Source organism: Kryptolebias marmoratus, linkage group LG7, assembly GCF_001649575.2.
Source record: "Kryptolebias marmoratus isolate JLee-2015 linkage group LG7, ASM164957v2, whole genome shotgun sequence".
Classification (NCBI taxonomy): domain Eukaryota; kingdom Metazoa; phylum Chordata; class Actinopteri; order Cyprinodontiformes; family Rivulidae; genus Kryptolebias; species Kryptolebias marmoratus.
In genome coordinates, this window is record NC_051436.1 from 17,849,495 (window position 1) to 17,872,476 (window position 22,982).

The following is a 22,982-nucleotide window of genomic DNA, read 5'->3' on the forward strand; positions in this document are numbered from 1 at the left end:
TGGTAACATTTTGTCTGACCCAGAAGATAACGTTTTAAATTTGATTAGGCCCTTCACTTTGTGACAGATCGAGTCTCCATTGCTTCTCATTTTGCCTGAAACTCCGAGTGTATTTAGTTACTTTGAAGCCAAGAAAGTTACAACTTCCTTTCTCAGTAAACTTCAGTTTTGCGAGAAAAAAGCAACAAAGAACATTAACTGGGTGTCTGACTTGAGTTAATGTGCAACAGAGTAAGGCGAGTCTGCTTTAATGTTTGTCATCTTTTTCTGTTTTTTCTTCTTGTTTTAAAGTTAAATGTTAGTAGCTGTGTGCTCAGATCTGGTTTAAAGGATTGTGATCAAATATGTTCCTAAGAAAAATCATTTAAAAGCTGATGATAGAGAGTTCGGCATAAGAAATGAATGCTATTTTTTGCTATTTTTCATAGTTCATTTAAACATGTTTGTTCTAAAATCTGTCTAATTTGTCACTGGGAAAAGGTAATTGGTATTTCTATATGAGTAATTTGACATATTACATCTAAAACCAAGGTTAATTTGTGTATTATTCCAGTAAATCTTGATCAAGATTGGCACTCGGCAATGACCAAGTTTTGAATTTTGATCTCCTTTGGTATCTGAGTTTGACACCTCTCCTGTAGAGGAAGACTGTTCTACAGCCTTGGTGCCATTGATTAAAAGGCTCGGTCCACCTTGGTCCCCAGGAACAACTAAAGGATTCTGAGCAAAGACAGGGAGCAGCAGTATATGTTGTAATCTGGGGCCTGACTGTTCGGAGCTCTGCATGTTAGTGTAAGAATTTTAAAACCAATCCTAAAATCTACTGGTAGCCAGTGTAAAGAATATAAAATGAGGGTGATGTGAGCTCGCTTCCTGGAACGTGTCAGTAGTCTGGCTGCAGCATTTTGTTTGGCTTGGAGCGTGAAAGAGAGGATTTATCCAAACCAGTAAACAGGGCATTGCAATAATCTAATAATCTAGCAATGGATCATCTAAACGTGATGACACAAATGCAGGGATTATTCTTTCCAGTTCAGCAAGAGAGACCATATGTTGCACTTTAGAAATGTTCCTTAAATGAAAGAAACAGGAACTAGGCAGATTTTACATGGGAGTCAAAGCCAAGAGATGAAATGAATATTACACCAAGATTTTGAATGCTGGATTTTGATGTTGGGCAAAAAGAAGCAAGAGTCTAACTGATTTCTGTGAGATCTTTAATTTACTTTTTTTCATAGTGTAAGCCCCTAAAACAAACAAACTGAGTGTATAAGTATCTGTGAGGTGGGGGTGGGTTGTTTCTTCCTGGAACTGATTTTCCTCACAGGACTTTCTGCTTGTTTCCTGGTTCATCCAGATCAGTATTTCTTGATGCATACCACCTCTGTTATAGTTGGGTTGTCAAACAGGAACTGTCTCAGAACTCCTGAGGACTGACTAAAAAACAAAACAAGTGTCAGTGACCAAGAAGCCACCTAAAGACTTCTTACATTTCTTGTTGTCCACATTAAAGGTGAAATCCCACAGCCACAACATCTGTCCATCGAGTGGCAAAGTGACTTCTGGCCACAGTTCTCCTGGGAACCACCTCAGCCTCAGCATCCGATGACAAACTGCAAATATGAAGGGATCCTGAAAACAAAGGAGGAGGACAGTGAAGTTTACACTGTAAGTAATCATGTACGTAAATAAAGAGAGTGCCAGATGATGATTTTTGATCAAGGCTATAATCACAGGACATGTCAGTTTTTAAAAATGTTCTGTAGTGAAATTAACCACGAGCTTTAAAAAATATATACAGAAATTGAATGTTGTGCCAAAATGCAGTGTGAATGACGGCTGAATGATTTTGTTGAAAAAGCTGAAACTGACTTAGGAAACCTCAGCATCTCTAATTATACATAGAAGTTGTGTTTTAGGCAGACATTGGTTCATAGGAGGGTTTTTAAATGTGATCACAGATGGTGATCTCCTGAGCAACAGCAGCAAAATGTCCTGTCCTGTCTGATAATATAAATATGGGAGTCGATATCTAAATGTGAACACAGAGTCATAGTTTAAGGAGGCACATTTTTCCAGTGAGCTCCAACAAACAGCATAATAACACATCTGTTCTGTTGACAGTGAAACATCTTTTCCTCAGACTTTTCCCCAGTGTTGCACATTTTTCCTCACTTTTTCTTTTTCTCCCTATTGGTAGGAGATCTCCTACAATAAAATATCTTTCAGTGACTTCATTATCATGGAGGGAGGATTTCTGCAGTTCTCTTTACAAACTATTTGTAATGAAGGTCAAAGTGAACCGCTGGTCTTTGAAGTCACAGACCCAGGTAGGTACCCATTACCCTGTACAATGATTCTTTTCTGGTCTTTAAGTTTCAGTACTTTACTGCAGAGAAGAGTAACAAGTTATTCTCAAGTAACCTTTGAGTAAAATATGTTTCTGTCTGTGTTTGTATTCCTCTCAGAGCTGGTAATGGATTTGGAGTGCTACAGCTACGCACTCAAAAAGGTTTACTGTTCCTGGTCCCCAGCCAGTAAAACAACTGATCTTCACTTTTTCTATAAGTACGTTCACAAATCTATTATCTATATTCTGACTCGTGATATATAGACTATACTGCCAAAAGTATTCACTCGTCTCCCTTCACACACATCTGAACTTGTGTGACATCCCATTCTTAATCCCTGGGGTTTAATATGATGTTGGCCCACCCTTTGCAGCTATAACAGCTTCAGCTCCTCTGGGAAGGCTTTCCACAGGTTTAGGAATGTTTATGGGAATTTTGGACCATTCTTCCAGAAGCTCATTTATGAGGTCAGACACTGATGATGGACAGAAGGCCTGGCTCTCAGTCTCTGCTCTAATTCATCCAAAAGATGTTCTATCAGGTTGAGGTCAGGACTCTGTGCAGGTCAGTCAGGTTCTTCCACACCAAACTCCATCATCCATGTCTTTATGGACCTTGCTTTGTGCTCTGGTGCTCAGTCATGTTGGAATAGGAAGGGGCCATCCCCAAACTGTTCCCACAAAGTTGGGAGCAGGAAATTGTCCAAAATGTCTTCATATGCTGAAGCATTAAGAGTTCCTTTTACTGGAACTAAGCAGTCGAGCCCAATTCTTAAAAAACAACCCCACACCATAATCCTCCCTCCACCAATCTTTATACTTGGCACAATGTAGTCAGACAAGAACCGTTCTCCTGGCAGCAGCCAAACCCAGACTCATCCATCTGATTACCAGACAGAGAAGCATGATTAGTCCCTCCAAAGGACACGTCTCCACTGCTCTAGATGTCAGTTTGGCTTTTAGCTGCTGTGGGAGACGTGTGTTTCTGAAACCTGAGTCATGTTTTAAAATGTATCTGATGAAAAAGCTGACACTCTGTGATCTCTGATGGTTCATAAGAGCTCAGGGATATCGTGACTTAAAGTGAAAGTTCAGATCCTTTGAAGTGGGGTTTTGTGAAAAGGTTATAAACAAATAATATCTCACCTGCTGTCTTTGAACGACCTCAGTTTGGAGAAACAAACTTTTAATTCTGACCAGACCGACGAGCTAACAGCTAGTCCTAATGTGGCCATGGCCAACATGGATTGCTGTTGTCTTAAAACAGCTCTTTTCTTTAGTGTTAACATTACCGAGAACATCTTCAGACCTTGTAGTAACACGCACTCTGGCTGATTCAGTCACAAGTATGACTGTTCATACCTGGTATTAGGGTGTGTCTGGTCTGATTCAGTCTTATTTACCCGCTCTTCACTCAAATACACATGCAGAAGTCCCACAGAGGGCTGTCAGTGAGCAGCAGTGTTCAAAAGGTCTGCTGATAACATTTTTACTTTGACATTAACGAGGTTCAGAGCCATTTGAGTCACATTTTATTGTCACAAGTTATTGATGCAACTCTTCAAGAGCTTCATTCTGTTCCTGTTAACAGATGCAAAACGAGGAAATAAAGAAGCATAAATCAATTTGTGACAACACAGAGCCCAGTTTTAAAACAAAAACAAAGAAAAATGCTGAAATAGATGTTTTTCTTTTAAACAAGAGACATCGAGGTAATAACTGCTGCTTGTGTGAGGTCCTGTCAGCTCAGCAGGAGGACCTACAGCAGTGGGGTCCAATCCTGGTCCTGGAGGGCCCCTATCCTTCATGTTTTAGTTGTTTCCCTGCTCTTCAGCAGGTCTTCAAGTTCTGCAGAGTCCTGTTAATCCCTCAGTCATTCAAATCAGATGTGTCAAAGCAGAGAAACACCTAAACATGTAGTATGGTGGTCCTCCGGGACCAGGATTGGACAACACTGCTGTATTTAACGCTATCTTTTTGCAATCATATAGCTAAAAAAAATTGAAATGATATTAAAAGACAAGTTTGAAGAACCTCAGAGAGACAAGCCGAACAGCTATGCACGCTAACACTTGAGGTCAATTAAAAATCACTTTTGTTTTTGAACTGGGAGAAGAAATCAGAGTATCTGGAGAAAACCCACACATGCAGGGGCAAAAGCAGCTGAGGTTCAGACCTTAGACCTTCTTAGTATCAGGGGACAGTACTAACCACCAGACCCGGCGGCATGGGCGGGCATTGAGGGACATTGCCCCCCCACAGAGTCAGCTGTGCCCACCCTGACTGGACACGGGAAGTTTTTTGTTTGTTTGTTTTTAATCTATCTCTGAGTGTACATCTTTCTATTTTTCCTATCTCTGTTTGTCAGTCAAACAATTCAGCCAATCAATGAAGCCAAGGCAACATTCTAGCCAACTACAGTTCGAGGGGGGCGGGTCACTGACTTAATGCGCAAACTAGCTGTTTTCAAACAGAAACAGTCACGCTCACCATTGTCCGTGTATCATGGATATTCAGACTTTTTTCCAAAAAAACAAGAGGACAACGAATTACACTGACAGTGGAAAAAATGAGAGCGGACAGGAAGCAGCACCATCCATTTCAGTTGGAAACGTAAGCACTGAAGTCAACTCTGGAGTAAACATTCATGCTAGGAGGGTTAGCTACAGCAGCTAGGGAGCACAAGAAGCAGAACCGAGCAGTGCTCAGCCAGTCGGAAGAAACGTGAGTGACGACGTCAATAATAACAACAGTGAAGTCTGTGGTAACATTACAGCTGAGAGGAGGAATGTCAACAGGCCATTCCAGCCTAGTGACCTTGGCACAGAAAACCCCGAAAGACCACTTCTGAAGGGTTTTCCTTCACACATTTTCTCTGGGATAAAAAGGTCATTCTGCAGTTCATGGTATGGGCGTTTTACCTGCCTGGAGTATTCAGTTCAGGCAGATGCTGCATACTGCTACCCATGCAGAATGTTTCAGGGACAAGGATCCAGAAACAGTGATCTAACTTTCAGTGTGACTGGTTTCCACAACTGGAAGCATGCAGTGGAAGCTGGAAAGGGACTAAACAAACATGCTGCTTCCAAAGAGCACTTAGCTTGTGAGGCTATGTGGAGGGACAAGGAAAAACGAACTCACACAAACAAGGAAATCTCAACATTAATTAACAACGATCAACTGCAGCGCAACAGATATTATCTATCTGCAATTATTGATGTTGTGGAGTTCCTTGCTGTGAACCAACTGCCTTTTAGAGGTGACCACGATGCATACAGTGGCATGAATGAGGATGGATGTGGACTATTTTTGTCTTTATTTGAGTTTGCATTAAGGAAAGATGCTGAATTAGCAGGGATATCAAAAACGATCCCTCGCAATGCAACATACACAAGTCATGACATTCAGAATAACCTAATAGATGTGATGAGTGCTTTAGTAAGAGAGCACATAGTGAAAGAAGTTGGTGAATCATTTTACACATTAAAAGCAGACAGAACCAGAGATCCAACAGGGAGAGAGAATATATCCATAATTCTCCGTTTTGTGAACAAACTGTCCGAACCGACTGAGCGCCTCCTTTCAATAGCCACTGCTGACCAAGGAGATGCAGTTACACTGACTGACACCATCATAGAAGAACTGACCAGAGCTGGCCTGAAACCTGAGAAAATCCTCAGTCAGGTGTATGATGGTGCCTCACTCATGTCAGGTAAACATGGAGGGGTACAGAAACTGCTGCAGCAAAAACTGGACAGAGAGATACCGTATGTCCATTGTTATAATCATCAGCTGCATTTGGTAGTCACCCATGCCCTGGCAGTTGAAAAGGCTGTGATGGACTTCTTCAGTGTGTGTAACATGCTGTACAAGTTCTGCAGAAAACCAACTGTTGCCATTCTCTACAAAGGAGAGACACTCAAGCGCCTATTGGACCAACGATGGAGTGGACATTTTGCCACAGGTATGTTAATTTGGACTAATTTAACCGATAATTCTGTATTGTGTGAATAACTCTGCTATCTGAACATATTAAGATTTATTTTCTCTATGTTACAGTCTCTGTCATTCTGAAATCATTTGATGATCTGTCCATACTGCTCCGAGAGATCAGCAACAACCGGGCATTTGGAGCAGATCTGCGCATTGAAGCAACAGGATTGTCGAGGAGCATGTCTGAGCCCAGCTTTAAATTCATTGCTGAGATGGTGCAAAAAATCCTTGCTTATCTTGATCCCCCAAACAAGATGTTGCAATCTGAAGACATGGATCTGCTTACAGGTGAAAAAATATAACATTTATTTTCAATGCAGACTGTGCAAAAACGATATCTGCTTATGAGCAAAATTATAGTGTATTTACAATAACAATGATAAACTATTTGTATAGAACCTTACATACAAGTAAAGCAGCTCACATCACTTTACAGCAAAGAGTTACATACACCAAGTTCCTCACAATGAACATTAAACATGTTAAAAAGAGTTAAATAAAAACAGCAAAATAGAGTAAAAATGGAATGTATTGCTCCAGCTGTATTTCTGGTTCGGTTGAAGCAGTTTGTGATATAAGTTAAACTCATTACCCATTTTTAAAGGATTTGCAATAAATTGCATTTTAGTATTCTCTTGAAATCCAATCAACTGTATATAATCTTTTGAAATGGCAGAGTTAATTTCTTAAGGTTGTACAGTTGTTCACTTATAATATCTTTTTAAAATACAATGATTTAAAATTTTCTTGGGCATCCCCACAGGAACAATTGTTTTGATGTGTATGTTACACAAACGTTGGCTGGATAGTCTATGACTGGATTTCTGTTGTTTCATTTCTCTATGTCTTTTCATGCAATACTACACTTTCAACTGTGTATTCTGTACAGTAACAACAGGGGGTATTGTATTGTCTTCTAGGTATCCAGCTCATCAGCAGTGCAATGACCTGTCTTCAGAATATTCGCACTGAGACAGAATTCCAGGCAATCCTAGCACAGTGTGACAACATCACAACAAGGCCATCAAAGAGAAGATGTTCACAAAACTCTGCCTTTGCTGACTTTGTTGTTGAGGAAATAAGAACACCTGTAGATTGTAATAATGAAACAGAACTACGCAGGATTTATTATAGTTGCATAGACTCAGTATGTGAGGAAATGAACAATCGCTTTGGGAAACATAATTGTGACCTGATGGAGGCACTCAATGCCCTGGATCCTGCGCAAGCCACCTTCTTGGATGTCAGCAAGGTGAAGCCCTTACTTGACCTCACCAAGACACCTGCTGTGGACTCTGAATTTGAGGTGGCCCGCAACTTCCTAGTGACACAAATGAAAGAGTCTTCTCCACCAGATGGGGAGAAGTGGACAATGAAACAGGTGATTAAGACTATAGGCCTTTAAAGTAAACTGGTATTTTTCAGCATCAGGCCTTCATAAAACTGTCATAAAAATCACACATCAAACCTAACATGATTTGGTTAATTGAGATGAGAATTTATTGTTAAACATAATATTTCATACAATTTATATTGTTATTTGGGGAATCATTCTAATTGTAATTATATTGATTTTAATCTTAATTCTTAATCCTTACAGATTTTGAAGCAGTTCCAGAAGCCATTGGAAGCAATGCCTACTGTCTTTGCAACCTTTAAACATGGCCTGACGTTTGGAGCCAGCACCGCATCATGTGAAAATTCGTTTTCCACTCTTAAAAATGTCTTCACAGAGCATCGCCAAACTATGCTTCATCAACGCAAGGCAAATCTGATCCAGTTGGCATTTGAGAAGGACTTGACTCGGAAATTTAGGAATGAATGGAAGGACAGTGTTTTGAGAAGGTTTCACACACTACACAAACGCCGCCTGCCACTCTACTAAAGGTGGAGTAAACCCCTTTCTAGTTTCCCCCACCCCGCCTACCTCACACATAAAATGATGTTTCTTGCAGGCAGAAGAGTAAAACTTCTTTGTTTTGCTCCTTGTGCTCCCCAGTTGTTGTAGTTAAACCTCCTAGCATGAATGTTCACTTCAGTCACAGTGTTCAGCCTGAAACTAGTGCTTATATTTATCACTGTATGTTTATGCTTATGTTTGACTTTTAATTGAATGAACACAGCTCTACAGGTTGGGTTGTCTTGTTCTTTTTTTTTTTTCTTTTTTTGTTTAGATTTTGTGATTTTATTGAGATTGTTTCTTCACAGCACTGTATTAGGGGTGGTCACAGAGCCGCTGTTCAACTTGAAGCAAATAAAATGTTTGTTGAAAAAAATGTGCCCCCTTGAAAAAATAGAATGCCCCCCCTTTGAATTGTTTCTGCAGCCGGGTCTGCTAACCACCCCACCACCGTACAACCCTTAGCCTGACATTCTCAGCTCAGTTTTTTAAAGTAACAACTTCTAGCTTTCAGACAGTTTGCATGGTATATTTGTGACTTCATGGGTTTGCAGAAAAACTTGTTTCCTCGTTTGCGCAGCTGTATAAACTTAGTTTGAACATAAAGACACTGCCAGCAAATCAAAGTAAATAGTGGCTGTGGTGTGATACTCCTGAATGTGTTACATTGTTCCACTTTGACTCTTTAGCTCCTCTGTGGTGTACTCTGGCACACATGAGATTCACTTTTTCAGGAAAAACATCCTGGTGAAGCCAACACTACACAAACAGACATTTCAGGCAAACAGGTTCACCTTGTTCCTAAGAAAAGGTTCGTTGTTACGTGTAATTTCAGTTTGTTTTAGGATTTTTGTGGTGTAAAAATGGTACATGTAATGTAAAATGCTCTTCTGTAAATATGAACCTGATGTACATCAGCCAGCACTGATGGTTCCAGCTGTTTCCTACCGAAGCCCTTCTTGCTCCTGTTTGAGTAACGCTTATGCTGAGCACCATTTGCCCTGTGAACTGGACCTGGGTTGATGGAACAACATCACACCCGATTTACCGAGTTCCAGTTGCACCTCAGAACCAGTAGAGTTTGCAGATTGTTGTGCTCAATTACCAGGCTAACTACTATGAGCATCACCAGCTGATAACGATGTACTTCTCTGTATTTTAGTGCACTTAAATCATCGATATGAATGAAGATGGATGAAGCGTCTTCTCTTCATCTTGTTGTGCAGTTAAGGCAAAACCTGCTGGGGTTTAATTGAACTTTGCTGCTTCTGTCTGAATCATTGTTTTGTTTAGTTTTTTCCTTCATATTAAATCCGATGTGTCAGAATCACGCTTCATGAGAGAATATTATTACTCTCAGCCTCTTGATCTACTGCCACTGCCAGAAAGTTATTTTAGAAATACAATTTCAGTGATTAATGTATTTTACTTGTTAACCCAATTGATAATTATTGCTCAAAGGCAAAAGGCGGGCGACAATGTATTTGCCCTTGAGTTTGTCTGTTATCAAAATGTCTCATGAACCACAGGACAGATTTGAAAGACACTTGCTGACATTGAGTCAAAATTTGGTGTGGTGGTAGCTGAGAGTCATAATCTGAGCACTAAAAGTTTATGGTTGGCTTTGTTTAAAAGTTTGCCATTAAGTATTTGGTGTCAACTCTGTGTGTTTGTTAGCAACAGATCTCATAAACCACCGAAGGTGTCTTAATAAGATTTTCAGGAAATAATCCTTGGATGTATGTCTACCACAGACGGAGGTGCAACTACATACTTTCTGAGGTGTATGCGAACACATCATTCCCCTTCACTGGATTTTAATGAATCCTTCATTAGGTACAACCGTCCGACTGCTCATTAATGCAAATATCGAATCAGCCAATCACATGGCAGCAACTCAATGCATTTAGGCATGTAGACATGACCAAGACGATCTGCTGCAGTTCAAACAGAGCATCAGAATGGGGAAGAAAGGTGATTTAAGTGACTTTGAACGTGGCATGGTTGTTGGTGCCAGACGGGCTGGTCTGAGTATTTCAGAAACTGCTGATCTACTGGGATTTTCACGCACAACCATCTCTAGGGTTTACAGAGAATGGTCCGAAAAAGAGAAAATATCCAGTGAGCGGCAGTTCTGTGGGCACAAATGCTTTGTTGATGCCAGAGGTCAGAGGAGAATGGCCAGATGGGTTCGAGCTGATAGAACGGCAACAGTAACTCAAATAACCACTCGTTACATCCGAGGTATGCAGAACAGCATCTCTGACCGCACAACTCGTCGAACCTTGAGGCGGATGGGCTACAGCAGCAGAAGACCACACCGGGTGCCACTCCTGTCAGCTGAGAACAGGAAACTGAGGCTACAATTCGCACAGGCTCACCAGAATTGAACAATAGAAGATTGGAAAAATGTTGCCTGATCTGATGAGTCTTGATTTCTGTTTTGACATTCGGATGGTAGGGTTAGAATTTGGCGTCAACAACATGAAAGCAAGGATTCATCCTGCCTTGTATCAACAGTTCAGGCTGGTGGTGGTGGTGCAATGGTGTGGAGGATATTTTCCTGGCACACTTTGGGCCCATTAGTACCAATTGAGCATTGTGTCAATGCCACAGCCTACCTGAGTATTGTTGCTGACCATGTCCATCCCTTTCTGACCACAGTGTAGCCATCTTCTGATGGTTACTTCCAGCAGGATATGTTATATCATGTCATAAAGCGAGAATCATCTCAGACTGGTTTCTTGAACATGACAATGAGTTCACTGTACTCGAATGGCCTCCACAGTCACCAGCTCTCAATCCAATAGAGCACCTTAGGGATGTGGTGGAATGGGAGATTCGCATCATGGATGTGCAGCCGACAAATCTGCAGCATCTGTGTGATGCTATCATGTCAATATGGACCAGACTCTCAGTGGAATGTTTCCAGTACCTTGTTGAATCTATGCCACAAAGGATTAAGGCAGTTCTTTTTTTTTTACTTTATTTTTATTTATTTTTAGCAACAACACATTTCCACAGTTACATTCTTCTATCTCTTACTGACATGTATCTTCTGCATTATGACTTGACAAAAGAGGATGAGACAGCAAATGTTCTGACAAATGTAATAATGAATACACAACAAAAAAGTGAACTCAAAAGATAGATAAAAGCAAAATAACATAAATACAAAACACATGATTAAATCCCCTCTGAGGTAAGATGGTCAATGGTATTTTAACCCGACCTAAGACTATACAGCGAGTGCAAAAGGGCAATCCTGTAAATGTGTCACTGAATTAATTAGGGCATGATAGGGCTCCACCTTATATTAAAAACTGTTTTTTGAAGTCTTGGGAAATATGTAATTTCTTCCATCAAATAAATGTCCCAGACTTTTTGTATCCATGTGTTTTATGTAGGACGCCCTGGCTTCAGCCATCTGATAGTTATGCATTTCAAAGGTGCTGTGAGCAAGATATTTAGAAGATATCTATGACCTTTCCTGTCTATTCCATCGGGTATTGCTCCCAAAACTCCCACCAGGGGGGTTTTTGGAACATCTCTCCTGAGAATTATCTTGAGAGCTTCAAAAGTCTCCTCCCAAAATACACTTAGTTTACGACAAGACCAAAAGATATGCATATGATTTTCGTTCTGCTTCCCACAGTTTCTCCAGCATGAGCTGGGTTGTGTTGGGCCCATTTTACTAGTTATTGCTGGCGTTCTGAAAAACCGGACATTTACTTTCCATTTGAATTCTCTCCATGTATTAGAATTTGTTGTTAATTGTGCTTCAGAACATATTTCTTCCCATGTGTCCCCTGCTATTGATTCCTGCAATTCAGTCTCCCATTAATGCTTTATGTTTGTGGAATCGTGCACATTCATAGACAGAAACAGGTCATATACTTTACTGATTACTTTTTTATTTCCCTTGCCCTTTTGTATGTCCATTTGGAAATTTTCTGTAGGTGTAGGTTCATGAAGTTTAGTCCAATTGTTGTGTGTCGTCACAAAGGTTCTGAGTTGTAAGTATCTATAAAAGTCTGTATTAGGGAGGCCAAATTCACTTTTCACCTGCTCAAAGGTTTTGAAATTTCCCTTCTTAATTAATTGATGGATATGAGATAGTCCATAATTAGACCAGTTTTTGAACCCAGAATCTAAATTGTTTGGTGCAAACATCTTCATAAATCCTATACTTGATAAAAGTGAGATCTGTTTTAATAGCTTAAAAATTGGTTGTATTTTGTTCCAAATTTTGAGGGTGTTTTTTGTCCAGATTGACATTTTCTTTGCAGGAGCATCTAAGAAGGGAAATGTTAGCCGTGGTACTGAGCACATGCTTTCCTCTATTTCCAGCCATCGAGTATCTGTACTATTCTGTAGCCATACTAATGAGGGTTTAAGTTGTGCAGCCCAGTAATAACATTTTAAGTTTGGGAGTTTAAGGCCCCCCTTGGGTTTAGATTACTGCAGAGGTGTTAGTCTGATTCTAGGACGCTTTTTTGCCAAATAAATCCAGTTATCATTTCATCTAAGGTGTCAACGGTAGATTTGGGAATCTCCACGGGCAGCATCTGGAATAAATAGAGTAGTCTTGGTAGAACATTCATATGGATACTTTCAACACGACCTATCAGAGAAATAGGGAGTGTATCCCAACGCTCCAGATCATTTTTAATGGCTCGTAGAAGTTTGCTATAGTTTGCCTCATAAAGGTCACATAGAGATAGAAGTATATAAATACCCAGATATTTGAAACCATTCTGGGGCCACTTAAATCCACTCTGTAATTTTGTGGTATCTGAAATTGTGCCGTTTACATCCATAGCTTCCATTTTTTCTATATTAATTTTGTAGCCTGAGTAAAATCCATATTGAGATATGAGCTCTTTTAGGTGGGGGGTTGTTGATTTAGGTTCCGCCAGATACAATATTACATCATCAGCATATAATGAGATTTTATGTACTTCCTTGTTAATTTCTATCCCTTTAATATTAGCATCATCTCTGATGATTTGGGCTAGCGGTTCAATACTAATGGCGAACAGAAGGGGTGAGAGCGGACACCCCTGTCTGCACCCCCGTTCTAGTGGAAATCTATCAGACCTAAAGCCGTTAACTTTAGCTGCTGCCTGTGGAGAGAAGTAAAGTGTTTGCACCCAGTCAACAAAATGTGGACCAAATCCAAAACGTTTCAGAGTATGAATTAGGTATTTCCAGGACACTCTGTCAAATGCCTTTTGGGCATCTAAGGATATGATTGCTGATTCAATCTTTCTTTCCTTTTGAACATTTGTTAGGTTTAGTAAGCGTCTTAGATTATCAGCATAGTACCTGCCTGCAATAAATCCTGTCTGATTGGGGTATATGATTTGGGTGATGAATTTGTTAAGTCGTCTTGCTAGGATTGCAGTGAGTATGCGTAGATCTGTGTTCAGCAGTGATATAGGTCTATAGGACTGGCAGTCTGTAGGATCCTTGCCCTCTTTGTGGATTACTACTATGGTGGCTTCTGTCCATGATGGTGCTATAGTTTTGGATTTTAAAGCATGATGATATGCTTTTAATAGCAAGGGAGCTAGAAGATCTATAAAATTTTTATAAAAGTCGTTGGCAAATCCATCTGGGCCTGGACTTTTGTTGTTTTTAAGCGATTTAATTATCTGCTTGATCTCCCATTCCTCAATCTGTTGATCTAATTTCAAAGGCGCCTCATCCGTTAAGTGGTTCAATTTTTTGTTATTTAGAAAATCTGTAAGCTCTTGATCGTTACTGCAAGTATCGGTATCCGAATATAATAATTTGTAAAATTTTGCAAAGGCCTCTGCTATTTTGTCAGGTTTTGTCTCAACATTCTCTTGGGATTTTATTTTATGAACCATGTTGGAGGAATGTTGTTTCCTCAGTCTATATGTCAATAACCTACTAGCCTTCTGGCCATATTCATAATATTTTTGATAAGTGAATCTCAAGTTGCCCTCTTCTTTATCTGACAATAGACTGTTTAGTTGTCTGTGGGTTGCATTTAATTCCTTCATGATTTTAGCTGAAGCGTGTCTTTTATGTTTAATCTCAAATTCTTTAACTTTGTCCTCCAAATCTTTTTGTTTAGCATTCTTCTGTTTTTTCCTCGCGGACGTGAAGGAAATTATGCGGCCCCGAAGGAATGCTTTGGCACAGTCCCATATTATCAGAGGTCTTGTTTCTGTAGATATATTAGTTTCTAGATATGTCTTGAGCTCCTGGATTAATCCCGTTCTGAAGGCAAAAGGGAGTCCAACCCGGTACTAGCAAGGTGTACCTAATAAAGTGGCCAGTGAGTGTACATCTATAACTGATTAACTTTTGGATTCAATCCAATTGAAGATTGCCGCCACAGCCAGTCCACAATAGCCAGCACAAAGATGGCTCCAACTCAGTCAGATTTACAGATACTAGGCTAATATTTGATGTGGTAGTAGCTGAGAGTCATATCAAACACGTGCATGATATCTGGCAAAATCACAAGAGACTACCCATGATGTTTTTCCAAGGCTTGATCAAAAAGGGCTACACTTCTTTCAGTTTGCAATATAAAACTGTGGCATAAAAAGTGCCAAATGAAAAGCATTTCTCCAGGGAAAAGCTGCTCCTTTAATTCATTAATGACCCTAACTCTGAAGCAAAACCTGGACAAATCTGTCTGTCTGAAAATATCCATTTTAGCAAAAGATTTTTAACTTTTTTTTAAAGTATTCTCTTTCAGGATTTTATATATTCTGTAAAGCATGACAGTAAACAGTGTCTTTTTTTAATGTTTTAAAGATTAGTGAAAGAAAACGGCGAAGGTACTGTGACAGAAATCCAGGAATGCTTGTTGTACAACTCCACCGGTGACGTGAAGACTGGCTGTCATCTCCAGGCGAGCACTGCTGACGATATCCATGTTGTGTTTAAAGCAACACTCAACAACACGCTGGTTAGGAACACCTTCAGGCGGGATCCTTTAAAAGATGGTAAGAAGTAACTGGTTTAGTTTCCTAAAGAGAAAATTCTGTTGAATTATGGTGCACTTCCTCCTTTAGTTTTTTAATGTGCTTTCTTGGAAATGTTGTGGCTGTTATCATTGGGTCAGTGTGTGTGTGTGTGTGTGTGTGTGTGTGTGTGTGTATGTCACAAGATACAAGAGATCTTTCAGCAGGTGTAATGTCTGTCATGTCTTCCTCTGTGCAGTGAGACCACCTCCCCTCAATTGGAGTGTCACAGAAAGTGTAGACACATTCGATATCACCTGGGTTCCTCCAGAAATGCTTCAGCTAGGAGCGTGGAACTTTGTTATACATTACACTGAATGTGCTGAGAATAAGGTAAGAGACACAACAATACAGTATGTGTGTACTGACATGGTTTCTGGTTTACTCAAATGCAACAGATGATTAGTTTATACCAGAGGTAGGCAACCCTGGTCCTTGAATGCCGCTAGGTGTGCCACAGGTGTGTTGGAGCAGAGAAACAAGGAAAACATGCAGGATAGTGGCCCTAGAGGACCAGGATTGCCTACCCCTGGTTTATACTCATTTATACCTTAAACAAATACAAGTACAGAAAAAGGACCCTCCATGTATTCACTGACTATCTTTATTGTCCACTCCCAAAAGGTAAAAGGGAGATAATAATGTTTATGCCTGTTTGTGTATGTGTCTGTTAGCAAAAGATCTTATAAACCACTTGGCAGATTTGAATGAAACTTTTGGGAAATAATCTATAGATGTACAAATGATCAACTGTTGTGACTAAATGCTGAATTGTATTGTGACTAAGGGCTGAAACATATTGTTTATTGCTGCTCATGTATCTTTATTGAACTAGATAATTTACAGTGTATCATAGTAAGTATAGTATTGGCCACAGGCCAGAGATGCACAGACCTACTACATACAGTTTACCTGGTATGTTTATATCACAAACACTAAAATAAATTTATGTTATGGGTTCATTTTATACATATATACGTTTTATATAATTGATTTAATGTTCTTTAAGATCAGATATAATGGTCATTTCAATCCTGCAATCTAATTATGAACTTGATCCTTTTCCCCTGAGGATAAACCTGTGATCCCAGATGTGTCATTTAATGCTGCTGTTATCTTTCATAGGAAATTCATTGTGACGACACAACATCATGTCAGCTGAAGCGGGTCCCTGACTGCAAGTACTGCATATGGATTGAAGCAAGGAGCAAGATCGGCAAGGGCAAGACACCACTAAGTGATGAGAAGTGCTTTGGTATGATACTTCAACTGTGTTGTTCTTTGTTTTAATCTAAGTTAGGTTTCTTGTTAAAGTTCTGAGTTTAAATTTCATCCTGAAATGTCCAACATGGTAGTAATATGTCATGGCTCTCCTGGTGTCTTGTCTTCTAGATCCTGCTGATGGGGGCTTTAATCCATGGCTACTTGCAGCCATTTTTATCCCACTGGTGGTTGCTTTCCTGGCTGTTGTGATTTGTTGTTTCTGGATGTAAGTGAAGCTGTCTTTTTTATCTAAGTTGCATTTTAAGTATTGTCTTTTGTCTACATCTGACATCAAAGTCTCTGTATGCAGATATAAAGACAGAATTCTGCCCAAAGTACCCGGACCTCGGGATCTCCTCAGTGATGATTTAGGCAACAACAATGTGGTAAAGTTTTTTTCAGTTATAATCACAATAACTAGAAAACTTTGTTTGATTTTTTTATAGATTAAGACTTTGTTTTTATTCCTTTTGTCTCCCCTCAGAACTCTCTTTATAAGTTGTACGTCCCAGCAGAGGAAAAGGAGAACTGTTGTGTCACTCTGATTGCCGATACCCAAACCAACAAACCACACTGTTGACACATCTACTGTCAAATCACACTTCCCATAAAGACAAAACAGTTTCTGCTTTTTTACACTTTGCTGAAAGGTTAACTCACTCTTGTTTGGTAATCCAGATCTACTAAACTAGACTTTTTTAGCCTAAGGATATAGCATGAGTCAAGTCTGGGTACTCTACAGGGGAAGGGAGAGAAACCCAACGATTCTGCCTGAACTGTTTTTTTTTAGTTGCATTGTAAAAAGCTGTAGTAGCTCGGTGGTCAGTGGTCAGTCTTGTAATCCTGAGGCTGTGGGTTCAAGCCCAGGTTGTGACAAGAGGAGCATCAGGTGTGAAATAAGTGCCAGATCTTTCGTATGATCCCTGAAGAAGGGAGCAGCTGAAAGACAAACACCATTAACAATAGGGCTGTAATATTACATGCATTTGTTGCATTATATGTACTATTACGTGACATATCAGGGTAGAAACCTTGTGTGTGTTTGCTGGTGTAGATTCTCAGTTATCCAGGCCATGGTAAATCCAAAAACGGGTAAAAGAAAAACAACTGAACTCCTATTCTGTAGCTGAATACGTTTTCTCTTTTTTTGGATTACTTGTATGTGCTTGTGTGTGTGTGTTGCTTAATAAAGGCAGGCCAACAAGCCTTGATGGAACTGTCTACTCCATTTCATTTCAAGATAAATTACGCTGTAGGTTATACACTTATCATAACATGGTGTCAGACGTGAAATAGCAAATATAAAATTTGATGTAAGAGCATCAAGTGGTTGCTTTTTTTTGCCATAATACCAAAAAGCTAAAGTTATCAAGCTAGCAAGGTGAAGGGCCTAAAATAAGCCACTTTCAAGTGTCACAGCCAGAGATGGGAGATCTAGAGAGTAAGTGTCAAGTGTCACAGCTAGAGAGATCCACATCTTTCTTTTGAACGATTAGTCACATGGTACTGCCAGTCATTACGTACCTTTAACACATGTCATTATGTACGTACCATCCACTCCTGAGCGCAAATTCACCAACTATGAAAACTGCTGCACTCCTCCTCTTCACCTTTTCTTCCTCTCAGTGGAACAGCAATCGAGGAGAGTGTGTTTGTTTGTATCTGAGGAGGAAAAACACAAGGAGGGGGTAAAAGAAAATGAACGATTCTTTATTGCCTGCGACCCTGCTGCCTTCGTTCGTTTTAAAGAGCCGTTTAAAGGATTTGGATCGTTTGTGAACGTCACATCTCTAGTCATCACAAAAGAAGTTCACTTTCTAGTCTGAAGATTGTCCGAAATGGATTAGGCATCACTTCAGGGTTAGAAACACAAGCGGACAAAAACCAAGTGAACACGCTCATCTACACAATGGGGGATGCAGCCAGCCAAGGGCATTATTGCTTTACTCCATCTTAGCTCCAAGGGAGCAAGTGAGTACAGCACCGTCAAGACAAGGCTGGATGCTCACTTAGTGACCCGCAGGACCATAATCTTCGAACGAGCTAAGTTTAATCAGCGGCTGCAAGAGATGGGAGAGACAGTGGGCAGCTTCCACACAGCACTGCAGTCCCTGGCAGAATATTGTAGCAATGGATTTCTGCGTCATTAAATAGTGAAAGATTCATAGTGGGTTTGAGGGACAAACGTTTTATCAGAGCAGCTACAAACTGAGCTCGACAAAGCAATTTGAAAGGCAGCGAGAAATGCTAAATGTCTATTTTAAAGCAGACTTAGCTAATGCGTAGCTTGAAGGAGTGCACCCGCGTCAACATGACTTAGAGCGTTCGTCACAGGACAGACAGAAGACCAAAAACACAGCGGGACAGATCGTCTCAATGCACAGCTTGTGTCACTGCCCAGCAATAGAAGCAGTGAGTATTCAGTGTGAAAAGAAGAGACATTATGCAAGAATCTATAGATCAAAAAATACTCTTTGATGTAAACATCGCCACAAGGACTGAGAACTCTGATGAGTAAGTCGCCCTTCTGGGCTCACTGTCAGGTAAAGAAAACTTCAGTCAACAGATGACAGAAATACAGATGAACAATCACAAAACAGTGTCACTGGTGCTGATGTCACAGTTGTCCCTGAAACTCTGTATTCTCAAGGCGGGTTCAGAAGACTGCAGAAACCTGCAGAAGTTCTCTGGGGGCCAGGAGAGCCACTTTTAAAATTAAAGGGCATGTTCACAGCCACCTTCAGCAGAAATGAGAAACAGATTCAAGAGGACATTTATGTAGTTAAAGGGTTCAGAATGCCACTGCTGAGCGGAATGGCTGCCATATCTCCACAGTTTGTTGGCAGAGTGGACAACATCAGTTTGGATTCAATAGACTCTGTAAGGAAAGAGTTCTCAAAGTTTTTCAGTGGACTTGGAAAAATGGAGAGTGAGTACACCTTTGTGCTAAAGCCTGGAGCACAGTCCCTCTTCCTCTCAACGCTCAGGTGCATTTCCCTCCCAATATTGCCAAAGGTCAAAGATGAACTTGACCGTAAGGAGCAACAGGGAGTCATCTCCAAAATGGGAGAACCTACAGAGTGGTGTGCACCAATGGGGGTGGTTCCCAAGCACACAGTCAAAGGATATGTACGATCCTCACTAAGTTAAATAAATCAGCATTGAGAAAGAAACATCCACTTCCTTCAGTCAAAAACATCTTAGGACATTGTGCAGGAGCTGGATGTCAATGCTGGATTCAGGCAGATTTCTTTGTCAAAAGAATCTTCCCTGCTGATCACTTTCATTACTCGATTTGGACGATACTACTACAACCGGCTGTGTTTTAGAAGGGTTGGGTGCATGCAACCAGACAAAGAATATGGTAGTCACAGGCTGACGTATTCAGGTTTTCTCATCTAAAAGAGGGCACGTTTTTAGAACTTGCCCTTTGCTAATTGCCACAGAAAAGCAGACAAACATGTTATCTAAAGCACTCTACACCAAAGGAAAGCAAGAACGGTTGGAATTGCTTGGCAGTGTTTGTTTAAAATAACTGTGTGGAAATGTTTTGGGTTCATCATCTGCAACAGCAGTGGAGAGTGAGAGGTGGAGGTATGGAAAGCCAAAAGGGGCATTATTTGTCTGCTCTGAAACAGAATTCAATATGTCATCTGGTGTTTAATAAGCACCATCCATGTATAAACAGCACCCTATCACTCAGCTACCTGAGAACTTAAATGTGACTTTAACATTTTATTTTTTGTATTTTAACATTTGGAGATAGCATGTTATGTACTGTCTTTTATTTAGGTCAGATGAATATAAACAAACACTCCTTGTTGGGGGTTTTTTGCACTATTTTCTTCAAAAATAAACTTTTCAGTTTTGGAATTTGAAATTTAACCTTCTTTGACAGATGGCCTGCATGACATTGTTTCCAGTTCAATTTGGATTAATAAGACATTAATATATGGCATTTTATTTGTTTAATTTTAAAATGAAGTCACCAGTTGACTAATCCTACCTTGCTCTGTATGATGTTTGAAAAAAAGGCCTTTGTTTCTTTTTCCTGTTGTACCGAATGTGTACTGATTGGTTTATGTGTACCGTTACAACCTTCCATATTAATATGTCACATTCACACACATCAGAGAATATTTAGGGTTTTGTTTTTTCTTTAACAAGTCCTGCATTGCAGAGTTGTTCATCAGACACTACTTCTGTGGGGCCTCTTTGGACAGCTATTCAACGTTAAATTAGGAAAGCAGCACTGAATCAACACAAACATTCATACATCCAAGACAGTGTTTTAACATTTACCAACTGCTGGTTTGAATGATAGAGGTCATGTGTATTTTCCCCCTAAGGGTATATATCAGCAGCTACCAACAGATTATAACCCTTGGTATTCAAAGGCCATTTTTTGTTTCTCAGTCACAAAAGCAGACATGCATATTTACATCTTTGACCAAGTTGCTATGAGTAAATGTTTTAATGTCTGTGCTAGCGTGTTTTAAACCGACACTGTCCGAGAACTACAAATTTCATCAGCCAAAAGGGAAGGAGCTTGCCACATCCTATGGGGAACATTTTAGAAAAGGTGGATGTGAAACCAGTCTGTGCCACAGTAAAGTCAGGAAACCACCTGGCTCCGTTCGACTGAGCAAAACAAGAAGTCTGAGCAGAGGAAACCCTTTCACAGGAAAACAGTGGCTGAGCCACAATGTCTTAGGCCTAACAATGATGGCTCACAGAGAAACTGTGATTACAAAATACCTGTAAAAAACAAAAAAATCCTATATACAGTGCTGCTTGAAAGTTTGTGAACTAGTTGAGTAGTTTAGATTTTTCTTTATTTTTACCACGATTTTCTTATTTTCTCATTACCAGTTTTTGTATATGAAATGTCAGGTTTATGTTCATCAAGTCCATTCACTTGTTTTGAGGAAAATGTGTGAGTTGAATGAAAAATGGAATCAGAGCATCTGCAAAAGTAAATGAACCACAGCTGCACTGATAAAGACAATCAGGTAAAAGACTCAGGTGAAGCACATGTGAGTGCTTGAGTAATCAATTAAGCAGACTAATCAAATGAGACGTCCTTGGGAAAAGTTTGGAGGTGCACTGGTTAAAAGGGAGAGGAAACCAAGCAAACCACTGTTGTGTCAAGGCATAAAGACCAGATCAACAATGCCGAGAGGAAGGGAGACATCTGAGGATGTCAGGAAGAAGGTGGTGACAGCCCATCAGTCTGGGGAAAGCTATAAGACCATCTCCAAAAGATTCCAGCTTCATCCATCCACTGTAAGACAAATCATTTACAAATGGAGGGCAAAACTTTCACAAAGAAGCACCAGAAAAATAATAATGCAGGTAAAGGCCAACCTACGCATCACCTCCAGAGAGTTGCAGACCTCTCTGTCAGCGTCTGGGATAAATGTACATGCATCTACAATCAGGCGAAATATCAATAGACATGGCATTCATGGGAGAGTTGCTAGAAGGAAGCCTCTGCTCTCAAGAAAGAACAAAGCTGCACGTTTAAAGTTTGCCAGAGAACACTCGGACAAACCAGAGGCTTTCTGGAAGTCCATTCTCTGGTCGGATGAGTCCAAAATTGAATTATTTGGCCACAATCACAGGCGCCATGTTTGGAGAAAAGTAAACACTGAATTTAAAGAGAAGAACCTCCTCCCAACAGTGAAACACAGTGGTGGAAATGTGAAAGTCTGGGCCTGCTTTTCTGCCTGTGGACCTGGACGACTCCAAATGATCCAGGGAAACAGCAATTCCCAGGGCTATCAACAAATTCTTGACCAGAATCTCTTGCCATCAGTCAGGGAGTTGAAGCTGGGACGGAAATGGATTCTGCAGCAAGACAATGACCCAAAGCATTCCAGCAAAAGGACCAAAGAATGGCTTAAGAGAAAGAAGATTTGCACTCTGGATTGGCCCAGTCAAAGTCCAGACCTCAATCCCATAGAAATGCTGTGGCAAGATCTGAAACGGGCAGTACATGCCAGATGTCCCTCCAACCTCTCTCAACTGGCAAAGTTCTGCAAGGAAGAGTGGACAAAAATCCCAAACAGCAGATGTGAGACACTTGTTTGTGGTTACAGAAGACGTTTAGTTGAAGTAATGGCTGCAAAAGGAGGTGCCACAAGGTACTAACTGTAACAGTTCACATACTTTTGCACTTGGCAGATTTTCTGTTTTTGATGGATAAAATACTTTTTTTGAATAAATAATAAAAATATGTATCTTTTTCTTCTTTGTGTTCCTTATTTGGAAGGTCCGCACTACAGTTTGAGCTTTGGATGTTCATTTTACATGGTTATTATAATTTTTCTTTAGAAAATAATGGCCATGTTTGGATGGTTCACAAACTTTCAAGCACCACTGTATGTAGGCTGCAAACTGCTTCAAAGATTGGTGTTGGTTATTGGGAGACAAAAATATCTCTAGGAAGTAACTCTTTTTTTTTTTT

At 40.1% G+C, this 22,982-nt stretch overlaps 1 protein-coding gene across 2 annotated transcripts in view; it reads left to right on the top strand.

Moving 5' to 3' along the window:
• LOC108239408 (interleukin-13 receptor subunit alpha-2-like) overlaps window positions 1-17,726 on the top strand; it is an 18,335-nt gene extending 609 nt beyond the window's left edge. The window contains exons 2-10 of one of the 2 annotated variants that reach the window (XM_037976539.1): window positions 1,514-1,668; window positions 2,201-2,330; window positions 2,469-2,568; window positions 15,042-15,232; window positions 15,450-15,583; window positions 16,376-16,505; window positions 16,643-16,739; window positions 16,824-16,899; window positions 16,998-17,726. In XM_037976539.1, the coding sequence (XP_037832467.1) occupies window positions 1,514-1,668; window positions 2,201-2,330; window positions 2,469-2,568; window positions 15,042-15,232; window positions 15,450-15,583; window positions 16,376-16,505; window positions 16,643-16,739; window positions 16,824-16,899; window positions 16,998-17,093 (1,109 nt within the window). In that variant the 3' untranslated portion in view covers window positions 17,094-17,726. Of the gene's footprint in view, window positions 1-1,513; window positions 1,669-2,200; window positions 2,331-2,468; window positions 2,569-6,082; window positions 6,315-6,409; window positions 6,632-7,263; window positions 7,725-7,943; window positions 8,231-15,041; window positions 15,233-15,449; window positions 15,584-16,375; window positions 16,506-16,642; window positions 16,740-16,823; window positions 16,900-16,997 lie in introns of those variants that run through there. The other variant, XM_037976538.1, reaches the window with a different exon arrangement.
• The last annotated feature ends 5,256 nt before the right edge of the window (window positions 17,727-22,982 follow it).